General features: G+C 42.0%; 1 protein-coding gene across 1 annotated transcript; it reads right to left on the bottom strand.

The window, feature by feature from the left end:
* Positions 1 to 26,989, bottom strand: Stag3 (STAG3 cohesin complex component; the record flags this gene model as incomplete). Its single annotated transcript, XM_050133062.1, has 31 exons — positions 26,844 to 26,989; positions 24,890 to 24,992; positions 23,394 to 23,513; positions 19,072 to 19,168; positions 18,104 to 18,180; positions 17,621 to 17,825; positions 17,066 to 17,217; positions 13,048 to 13,121; positions 11,942 to 12,065; positions 11,333 to 11,431; positions 11,055 to 11,134; positions 10,651 to 10,758; positions 10,330 to 10,444; positions 10,078 to 10,183; positions 9,790 to 9,893; positions 9,420 to 9,512; positions 9,212 to 9,301; positions 8,771 to 8,971; positions 8,410 to 8,480; positions 8,232 to 8,319; positions 7,552 to 7,629; positions 7,376 to 7,468; positions 7,087 to 7,255; positions 6,841 to 6,977; positions 6,013 to 6,114; positions 4,507 to 4,655; positions 4,190 to 4,318; positions 3,944 to 4,101; positions 626 to 800; positions 343 to 444; positions 1 to 82 (listed from the first exon to the last, which is right to left on the bottom strand). Coding segments are annotated over exons 1-31 (3,624 nt in total), but the record flags the coding sequence as incomplete, so codon positions are not given.
* Positions 26,990 to 27,748: the final 759 nt, after the last annotated feature.

Raw genomic sequence — 27,748 nt, 5'->3', positions numbered from 1 at the left:
CTTGTCTCCACCTTGCCATTCTTCACATGATCCATCCAGAAGTCCTAGCTCTTCTTCCTCATCCTCTTCCATAAGGCTGAGTCTATGGTAGTAGCAAAGAGTACTGGTTTTTAGATGGTCTTTCCAGTCCCCCTGAGTGTTTCACAGGCACAGGGAAAGAGGGACTGGCAGCAGTGGAGCAGGAATTAGGACTCTAGTTCCCACTCCTGCTTCTGAGGAGAGCCGCCCTTTACACACTAGAGAGACATGTGAGGAATGTTTTGGGACCAAGACAACCCAGGGAGCACTGGTTAAGGTGAGAAGTCAGAGTGAGTAAGTCAACATAGAAAGGGGGAACCTAACCGGGTCAGTTGTTTGCCCAAACCAGAGCTTGAAGGATCACACTGAATCTGGAAATACTGTGCACTCGACATCTTCAACCTCTGGGTGCCTGAGAGTTGCTGACTGTTGAAAATAAAGCAGGGTGGGTGACAGGGTTTGAATAAAAACAAAGGATAAAAAGAGTAGAGAATAGCATGGAGTGTGGAAGAGACATTTTGCATCTATAAAAACAATGGAAAAGCACACAAAGATCTAGTGTGCTGTGGGGGAAAGAACAGAAACACCAAGGTTTCCCTGGCCTCACCTGCAGTTCAGCTCTGGTCCTGGTCCTGGTCTAGCTTTCTGCCTCTTGCCCACTGGCCTCAGGGACTGTCTTCTCTTTATTGCCGTGGAGGTGAGGGTAGGTTTTGGGTAGCTACTGTTCAGTTGAAGGCTTTCTTCTTGGGATGAGAGCTCTTCTCTCTGAGGCCTAAAAGAGCCTACAAAGTAGATATACATATCAAATAGATCAGGAACCTGCCATGGGTTACTTTTACAAAACCTGTCCAGAATTTCTTAACGAAAAGTTAAGCAGAAAAGAAATTGAAAAATCGCCAGGCGGTGGTGGCACACGCCTTTAATCCCAGCACTCGGGAGGCAGAGGCAATGGATCTCTGTGAATTCGAGGCCAGCCTGGTCTACAAAGCTAGTTCCAGGACAGGCTCCAAAGCTACAGAGAAACCCTGTCTTGAAAAAAACTAAAAAAAAAGAAAAAAGAAATGAAAAATCTATGTAGCCTTATTTTATTCCACCTCAATGAGCAAAGCCATACATAACAGTGTACCTGTGTGTGAGTTATGATGTGTCATTATGTTTAGCTTCTATCCTAGCAAACACTATCTATCTAGAAAACAAGGCGGAAAGAGAACTTCACAGAGGGCATAAACATTTGATGATGGATGTGGGAGATGACTGACTCCCTAAAATTAAGCAGTTAGTCCATGAATTCTGAAGTCCTATCCTTTCTAGATTAATGGTAATCATTTTGGAACCAGAGGCTTGAACAGGGCCAGGGAGACAGGGTTTTCTTAAGACACAAGACAAAAGGATGATAATGCTAATGTCATCTTACCAGGGAGGCCCAGTACTTTCTACAGAGGGTAAAGAAGAACGATGCCACCAACTGAGGTGTCCACACCAGAGGCTCTCCTTCCCCGAGAAAACCCAAGTGGTGATGTGATTTTAAAACATTAGTCAAATGTCTATCACCATTTGCCAGGGATGAGCACTCTATTGACTCTCTTCCTCTGCTGCAACCATGTATGTACACAGAAACCAAAAACCCAAGTCGCCACCATTAACCTATATGAAGGACTATAGGCAGCAGGGACTGTAGCCATAAGTAAATCTTTGTGAACTTGGATTAGTCAATGATTAGTCAGTTAGGCATTACATACAAAAAGTACACGTTAAAAATAAAAATACGTAAGGTATTAAGCAATAGTGGAGAGGGTCCCTGAAACTGGCCTCCCCTTGTAATCAGATTAATGACTACCTTAATTGTCATCATAGAACTTCATCCAGCAACTAACTGATGGAATCAGATACAGAGATCAACAGCTAACATTGGGCCAAGTTCCCAGAGTCCAATCAAAGGAAGGGAGGAGTGATAATATGAACAAAGGGGTCATGATCATGATGGGGATACCCACAGAAACAGCTGGCCTAAGCTAGTGGGAGCTCACTGACTCTGGATTGACAGTGAGAAAACCTGCATAGGCCCAAACTAGGCCCTCTAAATGTGGGTAACAGTTGTGAGGCTTGGGCAGTCTGTGGTGTCAGTGGAAGTGGGACTAGAATTTATCGCTGGTGCTTGAACTGACTTTTTGAAACCCATTCTCTTTAGAGGGACACCTTGCTCGGCCTAGATATAGGGGGAGGGCCTTGGTCCTGACTCCAAGTGATGTATCAGACTTTGCTGACTCCCCTTGGGAACCCTTAACCTCTCTAAGGAGTGGATGGGGGGTAGGGTGGATGGAAAGTGGGGGGGGGGGAGGAGGAGAGGGAAAAGGGACTGAAATTGGTATGTAAAATGAGAAAAGATTGTTTTTAAAAAAATAAAAATTTAAAAAAATAGGTAAAGTAGAATTCATCCTAATTAAGAATATCAACAATGGGGCTGGAGAGATGGCTCAGTGGTTAAGAGCACTGCCTGCTCTTCCAAAGGTCCTGAGTTCAATTCCCATCAACCAGATGGTAGCTCACAACCATCTGTAATGAGATCTGATGCCCTCTTCTGGCCTCCTCTGGCATACATGCAGACTGAATACTGAGAATACTGTACACATAATAAATAAATAAATCTTAAAAAAAAGAATATCAACAATGCTGGGCATGTCTTTAATCCCAGCATTCAGAAGGCAGAGGCAGGCAGATCTCTGTGAGTTAGAGGCCAGCCTGGTCTAAAAAGAGTTCAGGACAGCCAGGGCTACACAGAGTAACCCTTCTCAAAATAAAATAAAATAAAATAAAAAAAATAAAATAAAAAGAATACCAAAAAAAGGGAATATTAACAGCATAAAAAGGTAATCCACAGATTTGAGAACATTCTTTTATCTCTTTTGTATCTCTTTACCTAATAAAGATCTATCTAGAATGTGTAAAGAACCCTCAACAACTCAATAATAAAAAGACAACACAATTTTAAATTCCAGCACTCAGGAGGTAGAGAGAGGTCTATCTCTGTGAGTTCAAGGCCAGCCTGGTCTACAAAGTGAGTTCTAGGACAGCCAGGCCAACACAGAGAAACCCTGTCTCAGGGAAAAAAAAAAAAAAAAAAAAGATCCAAGTTCAGTTCACAGGTACCTGTGCTCATGCTCACATGGACACACACACACACACACACACACACACACACACACACACACTTAAAACTTAAGGTAACATAAAAGTCACCAAAGTGCACACTTTAAAAAGATGGTCTAGCCGGGCCTTGGTGGCACATGCCTTTAATCCCAGCACTCCAGAAGCAGAGGCAAGTGAATCCCTGTGAGTTCAAGGCCAGCCTGATCTACAAGAGCTAGTTCCAGCACAGTTAGGGCTGTTACACAGGGAAACCCTGTCTCGAAAAACAAACAAGCAAAAACAAAACAAAACAAAAAAAGATGGTCTTACTTTTATAGTATGTAAATTACATTTCATTAAAACTGATAACAGTTTTAAACTTACATTTTAAAGTGCATGATAGCAAATGCACATTATCATATCAAATTTATAAGAATATTACTTAAGACAATCTTTTAAAAAAGCAAATTAAAGGCATTAAGTAAATGTTAAGACAAGTGGTGATCTGAAAGTTACTTAAGAAATCAGTGTATTGTTTGCTGCCAAGGGAGTACATCCTAAAAAGACTGCTTGGTTCAATCTTTGGCTTATCATTAGTTTCTATATCATTTTTCCAACTTTGCTATTTTAAATTGGCTAGATAAATGGATAAAGAAAATAAATGACAGTTGGTGCCTGATGAAATCTTCAACAAAGTCTAAGTTTGAAGGAGACTAAAACCTATCTCTTGTTTAGGCAAAGGCAAGTAGGATGTAGTGCAGAACACACTGATGCCTACCTACCCAACCCTGACCCTTACCTTCAACACGCTTTTTCTTGGAGTGGGAGGGTCCCTGAGGGCTGGCCTCTGCTGTGTTCTCTACAGGGTTGAGTGAGTGGTAGTAGGTGGTAACTGGACCCCAGGAATGGCTACGTGCCTTGGAGACATGCTGAAGACACTTTTCCAGGTAGGATAGTCTAAGAAGGGATGGTACAGAGAATAAATGAACTGAGCCCTGCCCAGACTCTTCTGTAAATCCACATCTCTACTCAACCACTAACTTACAATAACTGCTTGTCCTGATGGAAGAGGCGGGGGGAGAACTCTGAAAGGAGCTCCAGGAATGCAAGATTTGGCGGCTCACGAGAAGAGTCAGCAGGAGGAAGCTCAGACAATGAGAACTTGATACCTTCCCTTGATTGGGTAGAATTATTTCAGCTGGAGTCTGGAACGTCCTAACCAAGTATGTCATCACCACACCTTTGCTGCCCAGGCCACACTCACCACCAGCCTGCCTGCTGCTTCTGCACATGGTTACTCTCCCCACCAAGACATGATCACCTGCCCTCCCAGTGCCCAACCTCCAACCAGCACTTCCTCACTTGTGCAGCATGACCACAAGGTCTCGGTTGTGAAGCTGCTGGGGTCCAAAGCTCAAAGCAAATCTCCGGGCCAGGTCCCTCATCTCGATGAAGGCAGGCAGTTCCGTCAGGCCCTGGGGCCCCTGCTCCTGCATCAGTTCTGTGTACAGCTGTGTTCCGGAGACAAGGCACATTTGAAAAAGGTGACAAGGAGTTCTAGAAAAGCACTCTCTTCTCTACTCAAGACTCCACAAGGCTAACTTTCCTCCCTAGATATATCCACACCTGATCCCCTACAGCAGAGCAAATCAGCCCTGCTCTGTGGTGAGAGTTTTTAAAATATGCTCCTGAGGATCAAACTCAGCCTTACACTTGACAGGTAAGTACTTTACCACTGAGCACCACCCTGAGCATTCTACCTCTGCGGTGATGAGTAAAAATGTCATGGCTCAGCAGTTAAAGGTGCTTGCTACCAAGGTTGACAACCTGAATTCAATCCCCAGAATCCACATGGTAGGAGAGAACTAATTTCTACATTTTCCTCTGATCTCCACACTGAAAACTGCTTCCCTCCTACCACAGCAACACACATAAAATAAATAAATTTTTAAAAATTAAAAGTCTGTAATAAATAAAGGAGGTTGTAAGAAAACAGACTAAAAAGTAATCAAGAATTCCCTAGAGGCTGGAGAGCTGGCTCAGTGGTTGAGAGCATTTGCTGCTCTTCAGAGCACCTGGATTCAATTCTTAGCACCCACATGGTGGCCTGCAACCATCTATAATTCCAGTCCCAGGGGATCTGACTCCCTCTTCTGGCTCCACAGGCACATGATGTACAATCACACAGGTAAAATGCCTACTTACATAAAAATAAACAATAATTGTTTTTGGAAATTCCCTATCACTTTAGAATTGGTGTTAATAACTGATTTCTATGGAGCTTGGGGAAGGAGGAAACTGACTGGTGAGTTAGATTAGGGTTTCTGGTGATTTAAATAAGAATGGCCCCCACGGGCTCATATATTTGAATGTATAGTCACCAGGGATTAGAAAAAATAGGTGGTGTGGCCTTGCTAGAGGATTAGACTGATTAAAAGGATTCATAGGTGTGGTCTTGCTGGAGAAAGTGTATCACTGGGGTGGGCTCTAAGGTTTCCAAGGCCAAGCCAAGCCCAGTGTTACTCTCTTTCTGCCCTAAGAATCAGAATGTAGCTTTTAGCTACTGCTCCAGTGACTGCCTGCATGCCACCAAGATGATAAAGGACTAAAACCTCTGAAACTGCAAGCAAGGCCCCAATTAAAAATACTTTATAAGAGTTGCCTTGGTCATGGTTTCTCTTCACAGCAATGAAACAATGAGTAAGACAGGGTCTATGACATGTGAAGAAACCTGTCACAAGAAGTGAGTAAAGAAAGTTTCTGTCCTTAAAGATCTTGCAGGATCATCCCTAAGATGCTGGGGCTGGACAATGAGGTGAGAATCTAGGAAGAGCATGCCACATTTGTGAAGTGTCCAGAAAAGATCACCTGCTTTAGGCTCAGGAGCAGGATCCGAGAGCACTGACATCGGTCAATTTGTCTTGCTCGAGTTAATGTTTCCTTAATAATGTCACCATAGTCTTCATAGAACTAAGGGAGAGGAGGTAAAGAAGGTAACATTAACTACAGGAAAAAAAAAATCTCTTTGGTTTCTTCATTCACATCCCTAATCACAATTGCTTCCCAAAAAGCCATAAGTAGGAAGACAGTAATATGAGCATAAATAACTCAGAGATGAAACCTCTTCTCTAATACTGCAGTGTCCAAAAGGAACCAAACTTAATGGGGGGAAAAAAGAAACTAAGGGCAGAAACTGGTTGAACCCAATGATTGGAGAAAAGGAGTGGAACACCAGTACCTACCCTGAGACAACACTAGTTCCCACACATCCCTCCCACCAGTCTAGAGCTCTGAGGAACAAGAGCTTCTGTGCTGCTCATTGCTTTGCCCTTAGTACCTGGCATGTCTGATGTTCAGTAGACAGAGAGGGATACAATGGCAGGTTGAGGAAATGGAGCTAGTTATACACATAGGTTATCTTGTGAGGTCTGACTTCTGTAGATTTGGTTTAAAGCAGGAAAACAGATTTCTTAATTGGAAAAATAAGTTATTTCCCAACCAATAGCTTTTTCTATGTAAGTATTCACCCCATATCTCTTTTCTTTGTCCTTCTTCCTGAACTCCTACTGCTGTTCTCTCCTACTTCTCTTTTAAGCCTGACACTCTCAGACTGTCCTCAACCGCTGACTGATTTCCTTCCTTAGATGCTGCAGTGTTCAACTTGGTCTCTCTCTTTCATGTCGGGGACCTGATTACCTTGCTATAGTGTTTGAAAACGTCTGAGGCTGCATCTAGCTCTAGTACCCCATAGAGCAGCAGTTTGCAAAACCCGGCAAGCAGACGGCGCCGCTGGTGCAGGAGCTCTATCTGGACATGATCCTCTTGGGACTGACCTGTGCAGCAAAAATAAAACCAGCCACAGGTTTAGGCTTCCCACCCAAGATACTGTCGCCAGGCTCAGCCCCAAACCCTTCCTGAGCTCTGGGCCTAGAGTTCTTGTACCACTGCCCAGTTCTCCAGGCTGGAGAAAGACGTGATCCATGAGGAAACTGGCTAGTTCCGACTGGAGAGTAGCTTCCGGAAAAAAGACAAGCGGCCTAAGGAAATCCCGTCCCCCTGCAATCATCTGAGGGCTGAAGATGAGAAGCAAGTCACTCAGTAAGACAAAAGCCTGTTGGGGAGAGAAAAAAAAAGAATGATTACAAAACCCAGAATATTTACAAAGACTATAGTTGCATAGCTCATTTCTGTGGAGAACAGTTTCCTCAAACTGCAGGACACACATGCTCACCTGCTCCTGAATCTCTGGGTCTACATCTGAGAGGCAGCTCTGGCAAAGTTCACAGAAGGCTACCATTCTTTTCTTCAAACTCATCAGCTGCTTCTGTAAAAAGAGCAGATTAATTTACAGAGGAATAAAGGCTCAGGCTCCTCCATTCCCACTCTCCTCCTCAAACCCACACTCACTTGGGAAGTAGACTCTGAAATGTGGGTTACCATCCATAGAATGGAAAAATATACAAGACTCAAGGCTGGCAAAACCACCTGTAACACGAAATGTTAGATCAGGTGGCTAGAGAGCAAGAGTGAGGAGTGTCAACAGCATACCCAGTAAGAGGAGAGACGCAGGAGTGAGGTGGTGCACGCCTTTAACCCTAACACTCAGAAGGCAGGGTCAGGAGGATCTCTGTGAGTCTGAGGCCACCCTGGCCAACAAAGCAAATTCTACAACAAACAAGGCTGCCCAGAGATACCCTGTCTCAAAGAAACAAAACAGTAACAAACTTCATCCCAAAAAGAAAAGACAGACCCAGGAAACAGAATTCCTTTCTGATGGTAAAAGGATTATTTTGGGCAATGTCTAGAGGCTTCTAGCCTAGACAGAAATGTCCCATCTTTCTGGTTTATTCAGTCTCCTAGAATTCCTCAACATTCTCCTTGGCTCCCAGGAACCCCAAGAGAAAGGCTATTTCCAGGCACTGAAGCCCCCAGTCCACCTCAGAGAAGAACAGAAATGATAACCTGCCTGACCTTCCTCCCTAGAGCACTGCACACCCAAGACTGGGACAGCCTAGGCAAAGTGGCCTCCAGGACACAGGTTCTGAGAGTCATCTGCCCTGCCTCTGTGTGTCCAGCCCATCACCTGCCTGGCGAGGAACTTCTCCTGTGTCCACAGCTTTCTGGAGGAGTCGAGAACATGGTTCAGAGATATCCCAGCGAGTCAAGTCATGAGCACTATAAGGAGACAGAAGGGAAGGTTATATTGGGACACATCCAAGGCAATCAACACTAGAAGAAAGGGAAGGGGGCAGGAGAGATGCTCACTTGTAAAACGCAGAGAGACGCTTCAGAGTGGCTGTCAGACTGTACACCTCATCCTCATCTAGGAAGGATGACTAAGGAACAAAGACGCTCACAGCAAAGTTTCTCAGAACCTCATCATTAATCCTGGCCCTCTCTTACCCTCCCTGGGATGCCCTGCATTTTTTAATGCTTTATAAGTAAAACATTAAAAAAATTTTCAAGAGATGGAATACATCCCATATCACTGGGATTCCATACAACCCTCAGGGTCAAGCGATTGTCAAAAGACATCACCAATATCTCAAAGAGGTCCTTATAAAACAAAAAAGGGGAGAAGTCTTCCTCCCCATCTACAACTGTAAAAGGCATTATTAACCATCACCTGCATTAGGTCATCAAGCTCCTGCTGGAATCTATCTGTAAGAAGATCCACTAGCTGGCTTCGGGCAAAGTCCACTCTGCTGAAAAAGGTGAACTCTGGCTTACACAGCAGATAGAGGGCACGTGCTGCAGCCTCAAGCACCGCAGGCTCCACATGCTTCACCACCACCTCCTGGAGTTGTTGCAGAAGCAGCTCCAAGTGCTAAAAGGGAGACAAGATAGGGTGGAGTATAGGCTGAAGAGTGACACAGGAGGATGAAAGGAGTGATGTTTAGGGATAAGATATGTGTGTGTGTGTGTGTGTGTGTGTGTGTGTGTATGTATATATGTGGACCGATAAGATTCTTCCTGAACCTTACATAAATAAACCAACCAACCACTGGAAGAACCCTTAACTTAAGCAGGGAAGTAGAAAGGTCTAGGAAATGAGCTGCCTCCTCACCTTCTCCAAGCGCTGAGTGCAATAAATGCTGAGGTCAAAGTAACTAAGCAGTCGGAGCAGGGGAGCAACATTCTCTGCATCTGCTGAGAACTGTAGTAGAGAGTGTGTCTTGTTAATTAAGGGACAAGGAGCAAATTCTTCCCCCATCCTACCTTGGGATTGGTCCCTCACCCACTTATACCCCAAACTGTATGAGAGGCTCTCTTACCTTGGCCAGGAGCTGGGGTAAGAGGGGGATGAGGTGCTCAGCCAGCTTCACCTTGTCATAAGCTTGAAGTTTGCGTTCTTTGGCAGTCAGACCCTGATATTAGTAATTGGAAGTGGGAAATTGTGAAGAAACACTGGGTACAGAGGGTAAGTGTATCTGTACACACTTCTGTTCCATGAACTTTCCATCTGAGGAGGAAAAACTCAGCATATCCCAAATCATATTCCAGATTTTTTTAAATCTGGAGATGGGATTCTTAGAGGGAAAGAAGGAGGGCCTGGGCCCTAACCCAGAAAGTAGAGGTAAAGAGGACCAATAGCCATCTGGCTCCAATATTACTGACCAGTTACAACCCACCACTCATGCCTACCTTCTTCCCTGTGATGCGCCCCACTGGTGGGTGACCCTCTGCAGCTTGCCGAGCACTGGACACAAGGATTTCTATCAGCATTCTCTCTTGCATATCACCCAGATCTGTGATAGAAAGAGGATCAAAAATAAAACCACAGATTAGCCATTCTCCATCTCCATATTCCCTCCCCAGGACACCTCTGTTGCTTTTTCCAAGTCAGGCAAAAACAAAACAAAACCCCAAACCTCTCAGTTTCACACTAGAAAATTCAAGATACCCAACCCCCAGCTACCATGTGGCACGCACTCTGGTCCTTCCGCAGTAGCAGGCTTGTCAGACTCTCCCAGTCCTTCAGATAAGACTGTGCACAGTCCCATAAGCTATCTACCAAGTAAGCAGCATGGTTGTGATGCTGTGAAAGAAAGTTCCTAGTAAGTTATCCACTGACACCACATCAAATTGTTCCAACAAGTGGCTATTGGTAAGCAGGACCCTCCTACCCACTGCCTAACTTGTCTGCTTATAGGTCTTAGGCATAACATTCCCTTCCTACATTACCTCACTCTCCATAAAGAAGGCCAGTAGAAGGTGGATGAAAGTCCTCTGGGCTTGTGAACTCCGGCGTCGCTCCTTGCCACCCACTGCTTTTCCCTCACACTCAGGATAGAAGATCCTGGTAGGATAGATATGGAAAGAAAATAGCATGGGAGGAAGTGAGGACAAATGGACAAGTGGAGATACAAGGAAATTCTATAGGTCTAAAAGAGGAGAGGGACAAGAGAGACTTCAATAATTTTGATTAAGTCCCTAGGTAGAGCAGAGAGGTGGGGGGGGCAGGAAGGCAGGCAGAGGATAGTATGACAAACACACACCACTCACTTCCAGTACACAAACTCCCCTGCAGAAGAGGCCATAGCACGGTTAGAAATGTACACAATGGAGTAGATTTTCTCACAGTCTGCATTGGTCAGTACTCCCTCCATGTTCCTTCAAGAGAAAAGGAGAAACAGTGTGTGTGAGAAAGTTCTCTCATACAGCCAAGGGTGGAACAAAACAAGGCAATACATACAAGGACATGACTCATAGAAAATGTTTAAGTGAAGAGAAGAAGAGTTAAAGACAGGGAAGTACCCTTCTATCCTACAACTCAGGAAGTCCTCTGTCTTCCATTCTGCACACAAGGAAGACTGATTGTGATAGGTCAGGGACAGAGCCCTGGAGGGGCTTGTTTGAGGCTACAAAGGCAAGTCTGTGAGGCTGCCTCCCCACTTCCCACAACTCACTTCAGTATAAGGGTCAGCAACCTGATGGCCTCCACTGCCACTTCACACTCTTTGTCCATGACCATGGAAACCATCCGGTCCTGTGCAAAGAACATTATCCAATCTCTCTCACCCATTCCAAAACATCACAATCTCTATTTGAAACTCCTAACACAAAAGGAGCAGGAACTCTATTCAGAATAGTTATCAGCTTGCCAGAGAAACTGGTGAAAGACCTGGGGTGAGTAAATGGGAACCACATCACAGAGCCAAACCTGGGAATGTTGTCCCCATCTTACCTTAAAACGGTTGGTAAAGAGCTCCATGCGTGTGCTCAGCTCCTGGTTGCTGTACAGCCCTTCCAGAGCCTTCACACACTTTAGGCGGACTTCCTTGTGCTGTTGAGGAAGGAGACAGGAAAAAGGGAAACATGACTGACCAAGGATCCCTACAAAGCCCCCATGTCCCCCTTCACTATTCTTCATTCTGGGCATGAGTGATCTCTACACTGAGGACTCTTGGATGTAAGAAACAGTAAAGAGTTGATGTCTCACTGAAAACAGAAAAGGCTCATAGAAGCACTAGACAACCACAGTGAAAAGAATCCCCTTGACTGGCACTCTGGCATTTGTGCTACCATAACCAATTTGCTATTTCATAAGGAATACTTTCTTCCTCCATGACATATAAGGTTTCAAAGGTATTCTGACTCGTGAATGCTTTTCTCCTTTCTGCTTTATCCTACCCTCTTCAGCACTGCAGTAATCTCAAGGTTCAATGCCTTAATTGGGAGATCACCATGAAATGATCTCACTATGTGAAATGTTTGAATGGCAGACTAAGAAAAAGTGAAATGTCTCAGGACAGGTTAGAAGAAGTGGGTAACGGGGAGGCTGACTTAACCTGACCTTATCATGCAGGGTCCAGCCAATGTATTTTAGGTAGCTGTCATTAAGAAAGGAGGTGCTGTAGCTTTGCATCCAATACCCAATCTCCTCGATGCAGATAGCACGGATCTCAGGAAGGACATCCCTAGACAAAGAGACAAACTGACATATTACCTTATCTCAAAAGTTACCTTTTGGTCTACCACATAGCACTCTCAAAGAAGTTATGTTTGTGACAAAACATAGGTACTAGGCCTTTCATTTCCTCATTCCAACATAAACACATGAAATATGTGAAATTAAATGCTTCTTTCTATAACCAGCATTTGAGACAGTTTAACCTTGTACAACTACATCTCTATACTCCTTTAAAATCCAATTCTGAAAGTTCACTTAAGTGTTGACTAAAATGCACCGTTTTTTCAATTTTATTTCAAGAAATTATTAAAGTTCTGGAGAATCAGAAGTTGAAATATAGACAAACGTGAGACACTACTACAAATACTTTTTTTTTTTTTTTTGGTTTTTCGAGACAGGATTTCTCGGTAGCTTTGGTGCCTGTCCTGGAACTAGCTCTTGTAGATCAGGCTGGCCTCAAACTCACAGAGATCCGCCTGCCTCTGCCTCCCGAGTGCTGGGATTAAAGGCATGCGCCACCACCGCCCAGCCAAATACTCTGATTCTAAAGTAGGTAAAATTTAATACTATCAGTTCTTCAAACACTATGAATCTCCCCTAGCCTCAGCATAATGAAATCACAGGTTAAGCTAAGAAAAGGCTTGCTGAGCCAGACATGCCTCAGTATAAGAAACCTTTCAGGTCTCTGCCCTTGTGTGCTCAAGTCTCCAACTCCAGAAAGACAGCGACAGGGTCAGGACTTGGGCAAGGTCAAGAGGAGGAAAATACTCAGTGATTATCTTGATTTCTGAATTTCCTTACCAGAACTCACAAAATCCTTTGCAGATAGGGATAAACCAGATCTTAGTTAATTCATCGTATCTGTCAGTTTCCACTCCAGCTGTAATATCCTGGAACTAACTAAATAACTCAACACTGGAAAGGTCCTTGTCATTCCCTATGCTACCACCAAGGACAGCAGTTTCAGTAAGAGCCTGTAACTGACTCACCTGTACCGATGGACAAAAATACCTCTGAAGATAGCATTCATCATCCCCTCTATCTCTTCTTGATTCTCTTGGAACTGGAGGAAGGAACAAGGTCAGTCTATCCCTCTTGTACCTCAACAATATAACATCACAGTTATAGAAAATCCAACATCTACCCAGTTCCTATTATTGAAGGACAGAGTATGAACCATCAGGTATTCTATATTCCCTCCTAGTTACAGAAGAAGCAGTGAAGTCTAATGCCTCAAAAGTTGCTTTGTGTTTGATATATAATAATAGTAGTAGTAGTAGTAATAATAATAATAATAATGTCCCTGGGGACTGGAGAGATGATTCAATGATTAGGAATACATACTGCAAAAAAAAAAAAAAAAAGAATACTGCTTTTCCAGAGCACCCAAGTTCAAGTTCCCAGCACCCATATCAGATTGCTCAAAATTACCTGTAATTCCAGCTCCAAAGAATCCTACATCCTCTTCTGGCCACCTTTGTACTCATATCATATAGATACAGACACACATAAACCGGACTTAATGAATGAAAAAAATTAGGAGGACACAAAGTTGGATGTATAGAGGAGTTGGGTGGAGGAATTGGGGAGAGGTAAATATGATCAGAATGCACTGTACAAAAGCCTCAAAAAAAAGAGTACTTTTAAATTAATATATATTTTGTAAAAGTTTTGGTTGTCATGACTGGGCTGGGTATCAAAGTACTACTGGATTCTGATAGACAGAGGGAAGGAAACAGTGCTAAACAACATACAAGGCCAGGACGGTCTCCCAGTGTCAATAATGCCACCACTGCTGAGAAACCCTGGACTAGATGAACTAGATAAAAGGAGAAAACATCTCTGAAACAACTAATCCCATTTCTTCACTACACTGATATATTAGGGAAAATCTGAGGAAGCAGACATTCTGTGCAACAATTAAAAGAGGAAGCCAGACACACACACACACACACAAATGGCTGGCTAGTGCATACCTCTAATCCTAGTAGGAGGAAACCTGAAGAGGAGTTTATGTAGCCTATCACAAAGGAAGAGAATATTAAAATAGGCTCCAGAAACACCACCATCAAATATCTTTACTTAAATCCTGGGTGGGATTTTTTAAGTCTGGATTAATTAGAACGCATGAGAAAAAAATGGTACTGGGCAACAAAAACATGTTTCACTTAAGAGGGTATACTTCAACCTTTAGGGCCTAAGAACTATTATGTCCATAACTTACTATAAGATATCAAAACAAATAAACTAATATAATGAAATACTGTTTATAGAATACACTATGCATATGGTATTCATTACATTTGTGTTCTATAATGTCTTCAGTTTTTCACATTTCTAAGATCATCAGTACCAAATTTTACAGAAGTCTGTAAAACAGAAATTGAGAAAAGACCACTGGTGACAAGATACACTTGTTTGGAGAGAAGTTTTAACAAAATGGAGCTAAAATACTGTCCCAATCAGTGAAAAATCAGGAAAGTAAGTAAATACTGTAAAGAAAAATGAAAGTATATTACAGAGAAGTGGACTAAAGGGTCAATACACATTCACAAATGGACAGAAGAAAGCAGTATGGTAAGGAGACTAAAGTGGGAGAATGACAACTGATGAACAGTCCAGAAAATAAGAAAAGACTCACACTTGTGCAGCTCTCCTTTTCATAGAGAATGCACACCAAGACTCTCAAGCAATGCTTAAACTACAGAAAGTATCAATACCATCCACATAGGTTGAAACATCTTTCTATAAAATTCTTGGGACCAGCAGTGTTCTAGCTTTTACAGTTTTTAGATTTTGGAATACTTACATAGACCTTACTCATTGGAAACACAATTTCCAAATCCAAATCTGAAATAAACTCCAAAATGAAAAGAATTTCTGCATGTCATATTGATGCTTAAAAAGCTTTATGGAGCATTTCAGAATTCATGTTTAGATTATATTTAGAAATGTTTAGATTAAGGATGTTCAAACTGTATTATGTATTTATGTGTGTATATGTACACCTATGAGAAACCACTTGTAAATTACAGAGTAACAAAAATAATGTTGGAATAATGTTAGGTGAGCTTTGGTGTCTCTCTTTCTCTCATTCCCTCCCCTCTTTTCTTTCAAAATAGTCATATTGTACACTTTGGGGTTCTTTTTGCTTCTGAGACAGGCCTGGCTGACCTGAAGCTCAGTGAGCTCCTCCTGCCTCTGCCTTCTGAGTGCTAGGATTAAAGGTATAGGCCACCATGACCAACTACTTTGGAGATTTTTGAACCTTTGTTGAGTGGGGGAAACTGAAACCACAGAAAAGGTCATATAATGTGGGTGTGCAGATCTAACGTGGGTCTATCACACACAATTTTAAATCCTAGACAGATCTACTAGTATATGTATTAGGCCTTTAATATCATCCTGACAATGAAAAACAGCAAATGAGAATCAAGTTACACAAAGTTTGCTTCTCAGGCTGATAGAGCTCAGTGATAGTGCCTACCTGGCAAATATAAGGCCTTGGATTCAATTCTCAGTGGCACAGAAAAAAGAGAACAATGAAGAGAGACAGACGCACACAATAATAATTATTTCCTTCTCTTTTAGCATAGCAGAGAAGCAACTGTTTTTTATGAGGATTGGAAAAATCATGAATAGATACAGTCAGACATGATATGTCCTACCAACCTCAAGGTGGAGAAGAGTCAGATACTAGCAAGGAATAGAAGACAGGTATAGCAGCAGTGTTTGGCTAAAACACTGCTACTTGAAATTTAATCAGTCTAAAAGATTTTCCCAGGGCTTATATATGCCAAAAGTATTATAGTTTAAAAAATGCCTCCTCAAAAGATTCGTGTATACACATACACACACACACACACACATAAAAGCTTGGCTGCCTGCTGATAGACTTTTAAGAGGTGACTGGATCCCAATGGATTAACCCACAGATGAGTCCATAGCTAAGTGGACTTATGAGGAGGTAGGGCTTAGTTGGATGATGTAGGTCACTGGGGTCATGTCTTTGAAGGAAAGAGCTTATCCCCAGACCCTTCCCTCCCCTCTCTGCTTCTAATATGAGGAGAGTGGCCCAGCCCCATCATAACCTCTAGGCTCTAATAGTCAGCCTCACCACAGGCACAAAGTCATGGAACCACCTGAACATTAACTGAAACCTCTCAAACTCTGAGCCAGGATAAAACCTTTCCTCTTTGAACTATTTCTCTCAGGTATCTGTCAGAGTGATGAAAAGTCTACCACAAGGAAAATAAAACAAAACTTACTGTGTGGCTAGGTAGCCAATTAGATGATTATCTCATTTAAATTGTTTAGAAGGTAGAATTACCCTTGTAATTATTTTTAATTTTTTAATACTTTTCATACAATACATTTTGGTCATATTCTTTCCCTTCTCCCAATTCCCCCCAGTAGGATTATTCTTTTTAAAGAAAAAGAAACTTTTAGTTTAGTTAGGAATAATAAACTTTTAGTTAGGAATAATCCTCCCAGTAAGATCATTCTTTTTAAAGAAAAGAAAGTTTTAGAAGTTACATAAGGCCCTCCATAGCAACAACTATCAGAACAAAATTTGTTTCCAGGGGTGGCTGGAAGGTATGTGCTCTTTTCATTTCCCAATAATTTGGCCTCCTGTGTCATTTGTTGTTTCTCAGCACCCTATGATAACCTGCACTGCACATTTAACATGAAATTCAAGTTTTACTTGGCATTTAAACACTGCTGATAATGCCTGCAAACCAAAGGAAACTGAATGAAAGTGAAATACAGAAAACTAACGTTTCTTCAAATTAAATACCTGTGAGCCTGCGTTCCAGAAACAAGAAAACACACAATGACTTTAGATGGGATATATTTGAGGAAAACTGTTGCCAGTCTCTATTCTTTATCTGAAAGGCTGCTAGAGGCCTATGTTTACTGAGAGAAGTGATGGAGCCTGATAAGGTCTCAGCTGTAGAAGATAAAAGCTGGAAGAAGGGGTAGGGTGGGGCCAGGAACCTTCCTCACCTCTTTTTGTTTCTCCAGCAGACTCTCCAGTCGCTCCAGTGCTCTCTGCTCTGGACCCTTGTTTCGTTCAGCTTCATACTGACGCTGATTGTTCTCTTTGTGCAAACTCAATTGGAGTGCAACTCTTACTAGAGAAGTCATTAGCTTCATGGCTTTGAGTCAGAGGAAACAAGGAAGCCATTGTTCAAACCAGAGGACAGAGCATGAGTGCAAAAGCAAAGGGGGAAAGGATAAAGACAATAAAAAGCAGGGTGACCCTCAAGTCCTAACATTTTCTATCCTGGAGTGGCCCTCCCCTGCAACTTTTCTGACCTTCTTTTATGCACCAATCTATTGCCAGGGGTATGCTCTGAGAAGATTTAAAAACGGGAATCATTATGGTGGTCTACCCCTTTCCTATGTCCACTAGTGGAAAGCAGGAAGGAGCTGTAGGATAAAAGCAACAAGTTCTGGATAACATTGATGCAGGTGAGAAAGAAAACCCAGAACACCGAATAAAAGCATCCTCCACCTCATTAATCTCAGGAGAGTCCACTGAGTTGTGCAAGTGCTCACCAGCCAGGGTACTAGTATGACGGAAGGCGCGGACCTGGGAATCTGAGAGGCCAATGAGTAGGGAAATAAGGTCATCCATAGGAAAGCCATCATAGAGGAGGCCGTACTGGCACTGGTAGACCAATGTCTTCACAAACTCACAGAAGCTTCCCTGGAACTTCTTCCAGGATGGGCCTGGAGCTGTCAAGGGATAGTCCCCTGAGTCCTACAAAAAGGGTTTATGGAAAGAATAGGAAAATTACTAGGTCCAAGAAAGTTCAGGGATTTGAACATCAAAACCCAACAGCACATTGAAATGTAACTCTATATACTTCATTTTACATTATCACTCAATCCCAGAGACATGCCAGCTAATTTCTGTAAGTTCCTTTTAACTCTTCCTTATAGAAGTTATTTCCCAGAATCAGAAATAAAGGGGCAATAAGCCTTGTGTTTTGAAATCAGAATAAGAGGAACAAGATGATTTCAATCAGCTTCTTTCACCTCATTAAACTGTTCTGTTAGGTGCTGGATGATCTCTGAGTTGGACATCATCCTGAACATCTCAGGAGTTACAGTGCCTGGAAATTGAGACAAGAGACATAAAAAGAAAATAATAAGACACAGATACATCTGAGGATGAACTAGAGGAAATATTGAGAAGAGCTTAGGGAGCAATCAGACAACATGAACCCTTCCTAGTCATAAGCCTGTCACCATTCATTTGTACACGTGCTTTGAAATAACTTCTGAAAAATGCTACTGAACTATGCAAACAGAAAAAAAAACAAGACTAGGCCAGATGATAAAATTTTTAAAAACAAGTTGATGCTCCCTGGCCCAATAAACTAAACCTTGACATATGGAGTTTGGGGGCTCCACAGCATCAGATAGAAAACACAGTGGCTGAGAAATAAGAATAATAAACTATCTCATCTACGAAGACTAAAAGGCACTAGGTGTTTTATGCACACCTACAAATCCAGCACTCTGGAGGCTGAGGAAAAATATAGGTGAAATGGTTAATAAATAGAAACAAGTAATAGATTGACTCATATACAAAGACTAAATGTACTGGATGCCATGTGCATGCCCGGAATTCCAATACTCAGAAGATTGAGTGAGGCAGAAAGATTGCTTCAGGATCAAGACCAGTCTGGGATACACAGTGAAACCCTAGCTCAAAAACACAAAACAAAAGAGCCTCCATGGGCATGACAGTCCAGTTTCAAATCTGTGCCTACCACTATCATGGCCAAAGCAAGATTCTTTTCCACCAAAAGGTTGTGTCTCAAAAATCAACATAGTTCCCTATAAAATGAATTCTAATACTTACACACCAAAATTATAATTAAATAATGCAGCTCTCGTCTTACCTTCTTTACTTACATAATTTCAACTGTACTCATAAACAGAAGAAAATGTTAAACATAAAGGTTAGGGATCAGGAAGAGACAGGGGAGTTTCCTCACTTTTACATCCACAGGATCGGATGAAAAAATTAACGAGCTCCAAGAATCCTGCATTTTCATCTTGCTTGTAGTTTTCTAGCCATTCATCCACCAAAGACTAGGAGAAAAGTGTGGATGATTTCAATTCCTATTTGATTGTCCTATTTGATCTTCCCAACCAAAATATGCAAATATCTTATTAAAATTAGAAACATCTTTTCAAATGTATGGCTGAACTAGTATGGAAGGCAGAACACCACATAGGTCAAAAATGAGAAAGCAGCAATTCTGGAAGTAGGAAGCTGACTTTTGATGGAAGGGTTTCACTAAACAAGATAAATATTTAGAATGCACAGCATAGGAAATAGAGCCAAAGAATCATTCCAAGAGTGGTCCAAGAAAAGGCTCCCATAAAAGGTTGAGTCCTACAGAGCTGTATTCTTATGAAAATGAAGAATGGGAAACGAATTTACAGGGCCATTGGAAACAAACAGCATGAGAATGTACTCTATAGTAGTTGGAGAGAAAAACTAAATCTCTGCAAAACATTATAACCATACATAGCCCTTAGGACTGAATTTACCACCCAGATTCTTACTACCTATATGACCAGAATAATCTCAGGTAGAGATTAAAAGTGATTCTCGGCTGGGTATGGTGGTGAACATCTCTAATTGCAGTATTTGGGAGTTGGAGGCAGGCAGATCAGAAGTTCAAAGTCATCCCCAGCTTCATGGTGAGTTTGAAGTCAAGTCTGAGCTACACGATACTTTGTCTCAACACAACAACAGCAAAAGTATTCAGAAGTGTTCCCATGTTAGAAACAAATTCAGGTTCCTCTCTTATAAGCACATCTTTGAACCTGACCCAAAGGGTTCCAACACAGGGATTTGAAGAAAAATGAGTGAATCATAGAAAAAAAAAAACCTAGTAAAACATAGGAGGAAAGAAAGCATTGGAAGAAATAGTTATAAAAACAGACAGCAGGGGCTGGAGAGATGGCTCAGTGATTAAGAGCACTGCCTGCCCTCTGAAGGTCCTGGGTTCAGTTCCTAGCAACCACATGGTGTCTCACAACCATCTGTAATGAGATCTGGTGCCCTCTTCTGGCCTGCAGGCATACATGCAGACAGAATATCGAGAGTATTGTATACATAATAAATAAATAGATTTAAAAAAAAAAAAACAGACAAGGTCAATGGCAAGGGGTTTTGATCCTACTTCATGATCCGGCTTGGTGGGAGCCTAGCCAGTTTGAATGTTCACCTTCCTAGACATGGACGGAGGGGGGAGGTCCTTGGACTTTCCACAGGGCAGGGAACCATGACTGCTCNATTGGAGAGGGAGGGGGAGAGGAGTGGGGGGAGGGGGAGAAGAGTGGGGGGAGGGGGAGGGAAATGGGAGGCTGGGAGGAGGCGGAAACTTTTTTTTTCCTATTCTCAATAAAAAAAAAACAGACAGCAGAATTACAAGCATTCACTTATGGGACTGAAGGTGTCACCAATTATTAAATGGTTGTTTCATATGATTCAAGAAATATACATATAAATGTAGAAAAATACAATTAAATTTAAAAATAAGTTAACTTTGCAGAGGGGAGATATATAATAAAATGTATAAGCTTACTGCATATGGCTAGAAAAGTAGTTCAGCAGTAAGAACACTTGCTGCTCTTGCAGAAGGCCCAGGTTTGGTTCCCAGCATCACACAGCGGCTCACAATCACCTGTAACTCCAGTTCCAGTGGATCTGGTGCCTTCTTCTGGATTTTCAGGGCATTACACATTCATGGTGCAAACACAGTATATAGGCACACATAAACATAAAATAATGAAAACACAAACTTCTTCCAGAAATTACTTTATTGTACAAGATTTTTTGGCTATCCTGGGTTTTTTGTTTTTCCATATGAAGTTGTGTATTGTTCTTTCAAGGTCTGTGAAGAATTGTGTTGGGATTTTGATGGGGATTGCATTGAAACTATAGGTTGCTTTTGGTAGGATTGCCATTTTTATTATGTTGATTCTACCTAACCAAGAACATGGGAGATCTTTCCAATTTTCTGATATCTTCTTCAATTTCTTCAAAGACTTAAAAGTTCTTGTTGAACAGGTCTTTCACTTCTTTGGTTAGTGTTACCCCAAGGTATTTTATGTTATTTTTGGCTATTGTAAACGGTGATGTTTCTCTGATTTCTTTCTCAGCTTCTTCATCATTAGTATACTATACTGAAGGTATTTATCAGCTGTAGGAATTCCCTAGTAGTTATGTTTACTATCATCTGAAAATAACAAAAGTCTAGACCATGATGGGGACACCCACTGAAACATCTTACCTGAGCTAATAGGAGCTCACCAACTCCAGTCATACAGGGAAGGAAACAGCATAGGTACAAACTAGTCCCTCTGAATGTGGGTGACAGTTGTATGGCTGGGGCAGACTGAGGGGCCACTGACAGTGGCACCAGAATTTATCTCTATTGCTTGTACTGGCTTTTTTGGAACCTATTCTCTTTGGATGGATACTTTGCTCAGCCTAGCAAAAGTAGGGAGGGCCTTAGACCTTCCCCAAAGCAATGTGCCTTACCCACTCTGAGGGGTGGATGGGGGGGGGGCTGGTGGATGGAATGGGAGGAGTGGGAACTGGGATTGGTATGTAAAATGAAAAAAAAAAGATTGTTTTCTTTAAAAAAAAAAAAAACACTGGATGGGCTACATAGAAGAACAGCTGCTGAGCTGAATCAATGAAAGTATCCAAAATGCAACTCAGAGAGACTGACAGATTATCAAAGTATTAAAAGGATCAGAAAAGAGACTGAAAAGTTCTAAGATCTAATTGAATTCTAGAATATAATAAAATGAATAAAGGGCAGTATGTGAAAAGAATTTTCCATATTTGTTGAATGACATCAATTCTAAAATTCAAGAAGCTAGTGGATCTCTAGCATAACAAATAAAAAGAGACTTAACCTTTAAACAGCCCATGAGACATTAGATGTCTTTGTCTTCTAGAAAGGCAGAATTGCTCCTGTCCTATGATACTTAGAAAAGGAACATACAGCTGGGTAGTGATGGTGCACGCCTTTAATCCCAGCACTTGGGAGGCAGAGGCAGGTGGATCTCTGTGAGTTCGAGGCCAGCCTGGTCTACAAGAGCTAGTTCCAGGACAGGCTCCAAAGCTGCAGAGAAACCCTGTCTCAAAAAAAAAAAATTCTCCTCTGGGGGCTCTCTTATCACTGTAGGGACTCATACTCCACTGTCTTATGCTCAATAAAATGCCAACAACAAATTAAATTTGTAGATTCTGCTCCTTATTGTCTCATTCTACAAAGAATCTGATAGTATTAGGGAACAGGTGAGTCTGGTATTGTGGCACACTCCTTTAATCCCAGCAGTTATGAGTCAGAAACAGGCCAATCTCTGTGAATTGAGACCAGCCTGACCTGCATACTGAGTTCCAGGCCAGCCAAGAATACATGAAAAAATCCTGTCTCAAACAAACAACACAGAGATGAAGTTTGCAGTTGTCTGTCACTCTCTAAAGTCAACATAGCCTCTTGCTCACTGAACTAAATAAATCTGAAGGAGTTAGGTAAGCAAGGTCTCATTAGTATGGCCTGTGAAAGCAGACCAGGTGAAACTCCACAAATGGTAAAGCACCCCTTAACCAGTTTTAGACACTGTCAGCCAGAGACTGACCTCTACTGGCAGGGTGAAGAAAGCTCATTATTACAGGCTCCCTATGAAAGCTGACCCTACCACAAGTCCACTGAATTTCAGATTCGCAAAAACTCCCCTTCAGGTGTCTGATGTAAAAAGTTGCTCAGGATTTCAAAACAATATAGCTATCGATGCTTTGAAAGAGACCTATATGGTTGTCATTTTTGAAGATACCAACTTGTGTGCTATCTATGCCAAATTGTACCTAAAAATATCCAGCAGCATGACTTATACATGAAAAACACCTACAAAACCACTATGAAGGGAAACATTTCATTCCCAAAAAGCAATTCCCTGTCTTCTTCCTCTTATCAATAGTTCTATGCTACATATTTTTTCCTATGTGATCAAAAAGTATATGATTGCTAGCAGAAAAATAAGGGACAGAAATCAGGTATTGGGAGTTGGTTTCCATTTTCATTTTATGTGAATTCTTAATATAAATGCAAACTGTAAATCATTAATGCAAGTCAACACATTTCAGTAAACAAGTTTCAACAGTTGAACTTTTACAATTATAAAAATACTTGCATAACTTTTTCTAGACAACACAATTTTTAAAATTATAATTGAATTTCTTATTGATACTAAGAGGAAGAGGAGTAGAGGTGAGTCACTTCTTTACCTGCATGTCACTTTTGGCAGCTTTCACAGCATCAAAGAGATCATTGGTTGGAGGCACTGATTCATTCTTGTCATTCCCACTAAGTATTATTCGGGACCGCTTCTTCTGATGTTTTGCCACCTAGTAAGTATAGAAATATTAAGCATACAAAAGCTGTAAGAATGATGCTAACATTTAATTTCATCATTATGACCTTAAGTAGCCTTAAGCTGCCAATCCCACAGCTATGCTTCCCTTATTGTTTCAGATCTTTAGTAATTATTTTATTGTTGTGAAATTTGTTATTACTAACCTTTTCTCTATTTAAAGAATTCTGGCACCTCTCCATCCTAATGTTCTCTCTTCTTCCATCCCATCACCTGAATCCCTTCCAGATTTTTCTTTGCTGATTCCCCGACTAGATTCTAAATTAAATAAAGTAGACTCATACTTCCTAAATATAACCCCAGCAGCACAGACACTGAGAGAAACAATTAATAAATGGGACCTCCTAAAACTGAAAGCTTCTGTAAAGCAAAGCACCCAGTCAACAAGACAAAATGATAGCCTACAGAATGGGAAAAGATCTTCACTAACCCCACATCAGAGGGCTGCTCTACAAAATATACAAAGGACTCCAGAAATTAGTCATCAAAAGAACAAATAATCCAATAAAAAAAAACGATGGACAGACCTAAACATAGAACTCTCAAAAGAGTAATCTAAAATGTCTAAAATGTTCAACATCCTTAGTCATCAGAGAAATGCAAATCAAAACAACTCTGAGATTCCATCTTACACCTGTAAGAATGGCCAAGATCAAAAACAGTGATGACAACTTATGCTGGAGAGGTTGTGGGGTAAAGGGAGCACTCCTTCATTGCTGGTGGGAATGCAAGCTGGTACAGCCCCTTTGGATGTCAGTGTGGCAATTTCTCAGAAAATTAAGAAACAACCTTCCTCAAGACCCAGCAATACCACTTTTGGGTATATATCCAAAGGATGCTCAACCATGCCACAAGGACATGTGCTCAACTATGTTCATAGCAGCATTGTTTGTCATATCCAGAACCTGGAAACAACCTAACTGCCCCATGACGAAAGAATGGATAATAAATATGTGGTACATTTACACAATGGAGTACTACACAGCAGAAAAAAATAACATCTTGAATTTTGCAGGCAAATGGATGGAGCTAGAAAACATTTTGAATGAGGTAACCCAGACCCAGAAAGACAATTATCACATGTACTCACTCATAAGTGGTTTTTAAAAATAAAAGAAAACCAGCCCACAAATCACAATCCCAGAAAACCTAGAAAACAGTGAGGACCCTAAGAGAGACATACATAGATCTAATGTACATGAGAAGTAGAAAGACAAGATCTCCTGAGTAAATTGGGAGCAGGGTGATCTCAGGAGACGGTTGAAGGGGAGGGGAGAGGCAGGGAGGGGAGCAGAGAAAAATGTAGACCTAAATAAAATTCAATAAAAGAAAAAAATAAAGTGGACTCACTGCGGAAGTTTTGAGTGGTCGTTTTGCTGCTCTCTTCCTCGCATTGCGTCTTGAGTGGTCTTCAAAGTCACTGTCTTCACTAGTTGACACAGAGGGACTGTTCCTATTAAGAGAGTATGATTTTCCTTGTATCATCCCATTCCTTCCACATAAAGAATTAACTGTAATTCCTATTAATCTCTAACTGTGCCACATCTACATGAGAAAAACATTTAAATTTTAAGAGATATGGAGCAAGGAAAAAAAAAACACTTCAAAGCAGTAGAGATGAAAAATGAGCAAGTGAAAGCCGGTGAGAGGGCTCAGCAAGTAAGCACTTACGACCAAGTCTGTTGACCTTGGAGTTCAACTCCCAGGGCCCCTCGGTGGAAAGAGAAAACTGACTCCTGAAAGTTGCCCTCTGACCTCCATGTCTATGTTTGTGGCATACACATATGCACACATACACCTAAATAAATGTACTTTTTTCTTAGAATGAGGAACTGAAACAGGTGAATGAGACAGCTGGTATTCAGAGAATGTTCAGACTACCACTTTGTGTGCAGAAAAATCTACATGGCTGAGGAATAACTTATCACTCATACATAAATAGATGAGTGTGTACTTGGGGTTATAGTTTATCCTTGAAACATAACCTTAGTGATTCAAGTTCATAGCGCTGATATAATTAGTCCTCGATAATAGCACTGGCAGAAACAGAAATGAATCAGAGAAGGACAATTAATACAAATGGGATAAAGATAATGGTGTATGAGATGGATTTTTTTCTCTAAAAAGATTGCAAAATACAACATGCTATTATAATCTTCACAGAATAAACTCATAAAGCTGTAAGAATCATTGATCACAGGACACCAACTAAAAAACACATTTTCAAGCAACAAATAAAGCACTCTATTTATACAGTTCTCAGTCCCTGAGTCCACTAGCACACTAGCAACAGCTATATGCTAAGCAGTGCTACATGTCCAACACAGGTTTGGCTAATAAGATGAATTCAAAACTAGACGTGTACTCTATTCTTTTTCAGGGTCTTGCTATGTAGCCCCAGGGCTGGCCCTTTCAACTTACAACTAAGATGTGCTATTCTTGATGTTTGTAAGATGTAAGACAGCCAAGAAACAGCAGCGCTAGGAGGAGTCTCCAGTGTAAACCAGTATAGCATTTCTTCCCTTCCTCTTTTCTCCCTTTCCGGCCGCCCATTTTTTGTTTGTTTGGTTTATTTTTATTCCCTGCCACCCATTTTTTGTTTGGTTGGTTTATTTTTATTTATTGTTTGAACACAGAGTCTCTTGCAGTCCAGGCTAGCTTAAACTCACTACACAGCTATCCTTTTTTTTTCTTTTTTTCCCCCGTTGTTTATACTTCCTTTGGGGGGGGTATTTATTTATTTATTTATTAAAGATTTCTGCCTCCTCCCTGCCACCGCCTCCCATTTCCCTCCCCCTCCCCCAATCAAGTTCCCCTCCCTCGTCAGCCCAAAGAGCAATCAGGGTTCCCTGCCCTGTGGGAAGTCCAAGGACCACCCACCTCCATCCAGGTCTAGTAAGGTGAGCATCCAAACTGCCTAGGCTTCCACAAAGCCAGTACGTGCAGTAGGATCAAAAACCCATTGCCACTGTTCTTGAGGTCTCAGTAGTCCTCATTGTCCACTATGTTCAGCAAGTCCGGTTTTATCCCGGGCTTTTTCAGACCCGGGCCAGCTGGCCTTGGTGAGTTCCCGATAGAACATCCCTATTATACAGCTGTCCTTAATCTCTTGATCCTCCTGCCTCCACAGCCCAAGTTCTGGGATCACAGGTGTGTTTCACCACATCCAGCTTCATACATCGTATCTAATATTTTTAGAGTCCCACACATACTATCACCAAAAGAGGAGAACTGAGAGTGGAAAGCTGCTGAGGATATAGAAGTGGCCCCAAAATGCAGAAACCTCTCTCTCCCAGCTGCTCACCGCTGTGCAGTATCCTGTGAGCTCCCATCATCACAGGATAGACTGGTGGAGGAACAAGGAGACAGGACCTTCTGTGCACTTCCCACAGACTTCTGACTTGGGGAAGACACACTGTCTGAGGAAGGTGACCACAGACTGGGCATGTTAATCCAGCTGCAGGGAAAAAGAAAGAGTGTTTCTACCACCCCCGCTCCAGCCCTGCCCCGACCACTTTCTCATCTAGGACAGGGTGCGGGGCCGGGGCCCCAAAAACAATACAGAGAGGTACTCAGGTCACGACTGAATCAAGGGTTGGCACACAGAAACCTGAATGGGGTGGCGGTGATGCTGCAGGCTAATTGGGAGACTGAGGCAGGAAGGTCACCAAATTCAAAGCCAGCCTGGGTTATGGAATCAATTTCAGACTAGCCAGGGCAATTTAGTAAGCCCTTATATCAAAATAAACGGTTAAGGGGGGGGGGTAGTGTGCCCTGGGGATTATAGGTAGAAGGCTAGGCTAACACATTTAAGACTTGGGGTCCAATCTTCAGTACAGGCAAATAAATAAATAGCTTTAGGCATGAATCCCTTTCACTGGAGGGGGCGGCCATAGACTGGCTGGAGTAAGAGAATGAGGCTTAGCTGACAAAAGCAGCCCTCAGCAGTGCCCCTCTGATTTCCATTTCTGGAAATCGCATCCTGGAGCTCTGGATGATTCGGAGATAGATAGACGTGTCCTTTGAATTAGGCCGGAAACATTACGAAGGGTAAAGGAAGTGCGCGTTCTGTTTCCAGAAAGCGCCGTCTAAGGCCGACCCTAGGAAGCTTGTTCGAGCTTAGGGGGGCTTCCCTTTGGGAGACGACTCGTCTCTCCGGGGCTTCCATAGTAGACCCCACAGGGGTGCCGAGGACCGAGGACCGAGGGG

This window comes from Alexandromys fortis, unplaced genomic scaffold, assembly GCF_014885135.2.
Source record: "Alexandromys fortis isolate MF-2015 unplaced genomic scaffold, M_Fortis_MF-2015_v1.1 scaffold_507, whole genome shotgun sequence".
Taxonomy (NCBI): Eukaryota; Metazoa; Chordata; class Mammalia; order Rodentia; family Cricetidae; genus Alexandromys; species Alexandromys fortis.
Note: the sequence above shows the minus strand (reverse complement) of the source record. Positions and strands in the feature narration are given on the sequence as shown.